This window comes from Zingiber officinale, chromosome 9B (genome assembly GCF_018446385.1).
Source record: "Zingiber officinale cultivar Zhangliang chromosome 9B, Zo_v1.1, whole genome shotgun sequence".
Lineage (NCBI taxonomy): Eukaryota > Viridiplantae > Streptophyta > Magnoliopsida > Zingiberales > Zingiberaceae > Zingiber > Zingiber officinale.
Window position 1 is genome coordinate 113,877,355 of NC_056003.1, and position 4,911 is coordinate 113,882,265.

The 4,911-nt window shown below is 43.1% G+C and overlaps 1 protein-coding gene across 1 annotated transcript; it reads left to right on the forward strand.

Annotated features, from left to right (window-relative positions):
• The first annotated feature begins 245 nt into the window (after positions 1-245).
• Positions 246-953, forward strand: LOC122023301. Its single transcript, XM_042581359.1, has one exon. It carries the CDS (start codon positions 246-248, stop codon positions 951-953), a length of 708 nt encoding a protein of 235 aa, XP_042437293.1.
• The last annotated feature ends 3,958 nt before the right edge of the window (positions 954-4,911 follow it).

Below are 4,911 nucleotides of genomic sequence, written 5' to 3' on the forward strand. Positions count from 1 at the left end.
AGCAATAGCAAGTTAATACTGGAGGTATCTTGCCAGTAGTAATAAATCCGGCAATCTCGACTACAGATCGCCGCAAAAATAAAGGTATCGAAGAAGACGATGTGGCTTATATAACCCCTGCCCCTATTTCCCCCACTAGACATCCTCGGGCATTTTTCCGCACTCCCCTGGAACAAGGAGGGTGAAAGCCGGTGTTGCAAGAATCCTCTGATGAGGCACCAGTAAAGGAAAAGCGCAAAGGAAAAATGGTGACCAGTGATAGCTCCCCTGAAAGGATTGCTACTCCGTTCTCTCAGAGAGTTCTCGATGACCCATTGCCAAAGCGTTATCAGAATTTGAATGTTGGGGAATATTCTGGGACTACAGACCCAGAGGATCATCTGGCTAAATTTGAGAACGCCTCTCTACTGCAACAATTTTCTGATAGGGTCAAGTGCCAAATGTTCCTCACCACCCTTGGTAGAGCAGCTCAAAGATGGTTCAAACGCTTACCAGAGGGCTCTATTCGGCGCTTCAGGGATTTTCATAAAGTATTTTTGCATCATTTCTCTAGCAATCGAAGATATCACAAGACCCCTTGGAGCCTTTTCTCCATCAAGCAGGGGCCTAAGAAAAGCATCAGAGCATATATCAAGAGGTTTAATCAGGTAGCTATCGATGTTCCTAATACTACTACAGAATTATTGGTGAGTGCTTTCTCTCAAGGCCTCAACGATAATGATTTTTTCAAAGACTTAGTACGTAATCCCCCAACCAATTTTGATTTGTTGATTGAGCGAGCCACCGAATTCATTAATATCGAAGAAGCTCAAGCGGCTCGCAAGAAGGAAGGTACAGTGTCTATCTCAACCACAGTTCATGAAGGAGCTGTAGCCCCTGTTCATCCACCAAGGGGGCCTTGTGGGGTTCCCCCTCCGCCTCGCCAGCTTGAGCGGAGACCACAAGCAGTTTAGCATGTAGAGATGCCACAAGAAGCCCCTCGAAGGTGGTGTACCTATCACATGTCGGGCACGCACTACACTAAAAATTGCTTTGCCTTAAGAAACCAAAGAACCAACAACAATCGCTATCATCGGCGATCTCCCAACCAACAGCCCTACCAGAGGCATAACAGTCCCCCTAAGCGGGAATATCAGGCAACTGAGATACAACAGGGGACATTGCAGGTGCCGGGCGGGCCATCCAGAACACATGAACTGGCACAGCCTGAGATAGCGATTGCTCAGCAGGAAGAAAATCGGAGCAATGCCGCCCAAGGCAATATTAATATGATAACGGGCGGGCCTACTGATGGCGACTCTAATCACGCGAGAAAGGCACACGCTCGGCAACTACAGATCCATGCAGTCGAGTGTAGCGCGGAAAAGGCAGTAGGACCATAAATCAGTTTTGGTCCCAAAGATCTGGAGGGAGTGGAAGTACCCCACAATGATGCTCTCATAATAAAAGCAGTCATAGCTAACTATAATATTTCCCATACTTTCATTGATACCGGTAGTTCTATCAATATTATTTTCAAGAAAGCTTTTGATCAGTTACAGATAGACCCGAGTGAGCTACAGCCCATGGCGACTCCCCTTTATGGTTTCACGGGTAATGAATTTCAACCGCTCGACCAGATAAAATTGACCATCTCTCTAGGGGAAGAGCCCCTCATGAGAACCAGGAGATCTTATTTCATGGTGGTAGATGCACCTTTTGCGTGTAACATTATATTGGGTCGGCCGACCTTGAACGAGTTTCGAGCGATCATTTCTACCTTCTGCCAGAAGGTTAAATTCTCCGTCGATGACCAAGTAGGAGAAGTCCGGGGAGGTCAATTACTCACACGAAAGTGTTATGTGGAAATCATTCGCACGGAGGCTAATGTCGCCCGCAAAATTCAGAGGATGGAGGTTAATGCTATCCAGGAGAAATCACCCGGTCTGATATACAAAGAAAAGGAGGAAGTACAAATACAGGTCAGACGACTAGAAGCTGTAACCTATGTGGCAACCGACTTATACCTTCCACTCAAGACTGAGTTAATACAATGTTTGAGCCAGAATAGTGATGTGTTCGCATGGACTCCTTAGGAAGTCACAGGTATTTCTCCTTTAATAATGGAACATTCATTACATGTTTATCCTGATGCTAGGCCTGTCAAGCAAAAGAAAAGAGATTTTGGGGCTGACCAAAACTAGATCATCAAGGAGGAAGTAGATAAGCTACTGGAGGCAGGATATATTCAAGAAGTACAATTTCTCAGCTGATTAGCTAATGTCATTTTAGTGCCTAAACCAGGGAATAAGTGAAGGGTATGTATTGACTTCCGGGACCTCAACAAAGCTTGCCCAAATGATTACTATCCTCTGCCTCGCATTGATCAAGTGGTAGACTCTACAATCGGATGCGAGTATATTTGTATGTTGGATGCCTATCAAGGCTATCATCAAGTACCTCTCGCTAAAGATGATCAGGAAAAGGTTAGTTTTATTACAGTCGAAGGTACTTATTGTTATAATATTATGCCTTTCAGACTAAAAAATGCAGGGGCAACTTATCAGAGGCTTATGAATAAGGTTTTTTGAAAACAAATCGGGAGAAATATGGAAGTTTATGTAGATGATATATTAATTAAGTCACTTCAGGATGATGATTTGTGCAGAGATATAGAAGAGACCTGCAAAACCTTGGGACAATATGGGCTCAAGCTCAACCCTGGCAAATGCTTGTTCGGGGCCAAAAGTGGCAAGTTCCTGGGATATATGGTGACAGAGAGAGGGATAGAAGTAAATCCCAACAAAGTTTGAGCAATCCAGGATATGGAGCCCCCAGACAATATGAAAGAAGCCCAAAGACTAACCGGGTGAATCACTGCGTTATCCCGCTTCATCTCCCGATCAGCCGATCGAAGTTTTCATTTCTTCAAGATACTTCGAAAGACCAATAAATTCCAGTGGGATGAAGAATGTGACAACGAGTTTCGAGAACTGAAAGATTACTTGTCAACCTTACCTGTGCTAGTTAAGCCTGTAGTAGGGGAAACCTTATGGGTCTATCTTTCGGCGAACGAGCATGCTGTAGGTTCAGTTCTTGTGAGGCACGAGGGTAAAGAACAACAACCAGTGTATTTTTTAAGTCATCTATTGAAAGGAGTCGAGTGTAGATATACTACACTCGAGAAATTAGCTTATGCTTTGGTTTTAACGTCTAGAAGATTGCACCCTTACTTCTTATCACACGCAATCATAGTGCTAACTAATAGCACTCTCGATCGAGTATTCCTTAATCCAGAAGCATCCGGGAGATTGATCAAATGGACGATTGAGCTCAGCGAATATGACATACAATATCAACCTCGTTCGGTAATTAAAGCGCAAGCTCTGGCAGATTTTATAATAGAAGTGTAGGGCCACGAAGAAGAAGGGATTTGAAAGATTTACGTAGATGGGTCTTCTACCAGACAAGCTAGTGGTATCGATATTCTTCTTATATCGCCCAGGGAAGATCAGGTTCAACTTTCTGTCCAGCTAAGTTATAGAGCCACCAACAATCAAGCGGAATATGAAGCATTAATAGCTGGCCTGTAAGCAGCTCAACATGTAGGAGCGGCTCGGGTATGGATTTACTCCGATTCTCAGCTGGCAGCACAACAATTGTCAGGCAAGTTCGAGATTAGTAGTGATCGACTTAAATTATATGCAGAGGCTTTTGATAAATTGAAAGTTACATTCCAAGGGGTAAATATACAGAAAATCCCCTGATCAGAAAATCAAGTGGCCGATGAACTGCCAAAGCTTGTGTTAGCAGTGATACCTTGGAACCTAGATTGACTAATAGAGCAACAATATTGGTGTCTTGTATTGAAAGACAAGCTAACATGCAGATACAAGGAGATTGGAGAGCACCGATCATATCCTTTTTTCAACAAGGTACCTTGCCAGGTGATGTCGAACAATCAAGAGTCTTTAAGAAGAAAGCCGTCAAATATACTTTGATAGGGGATCAGTTTTATAAAAGGGCCTTTTCTAGTCCCTTGCTTAAATGCATTGGATCAGAAGATATGCAATACATCTTACAAGAGGTTCATCAGGGTTCATGCGGTAGTCATATTGGAGGTAGATCTTTAGCGCGTAAAATTTTATTGGCTGGGTATTTTTGGCCTACCCTACAGGAAGATGCATCTCAACTCGTAAGGACATGTTTATCTTGTCAGAAGCATCAGAATATTCCACATCATCCTACCCAATTGTTGAAGACTTCCATCGTTTCTTACCCTTTTGATCAATGGAGTATGGATATAGTAGGCTCATTCCCCCTAGCCACTACTCAAAGAAGGTTTCTATTGATAGCTGTAGATTATTTCTCAAAATGGGTGGAAGCTGAACCGTTAGCAAGAATTACTGAAAATGCAGTCATCAAATTCTTGTGGCAACACATTATTTGCAGATTTGGTATTCCGTATAAATTAGTCTCTGACAATGAAAGATAATTTCAGGGATAGAGAATTAGAGAGTGGTGCGCAGGATATAGTATCACCCAAGCATTCACCTCTGTAGCATATTCACAGAGTAATGAGCAAGCAGAAGTGACCAATAGAGAAATCATCCGAGGACTTAAGACTAAACTAGATCATGTTGGTGGTAGTTGGGTAGATGAGTTACCCAGTGTGCTTTGGGCTTACTGCATTGCTCCTCGAGAGGCCACGGGGATAACCCCATTTCAGCTAGTATATGGTTGAGAAGCAGTAATCCCCATTGAGGTGGGGATAGAATCTGATCGTAGACGACTCTATGATGACGATAATGACGATCGACATTTTATGGAACTCGATCTTATTGAAGAAACTCGGGACAAGTCAGCAACTCTTCTCACATCTTATCGACAACGAATGAGATAGAATTACAACAAAAGGGTTATCCCCCGATT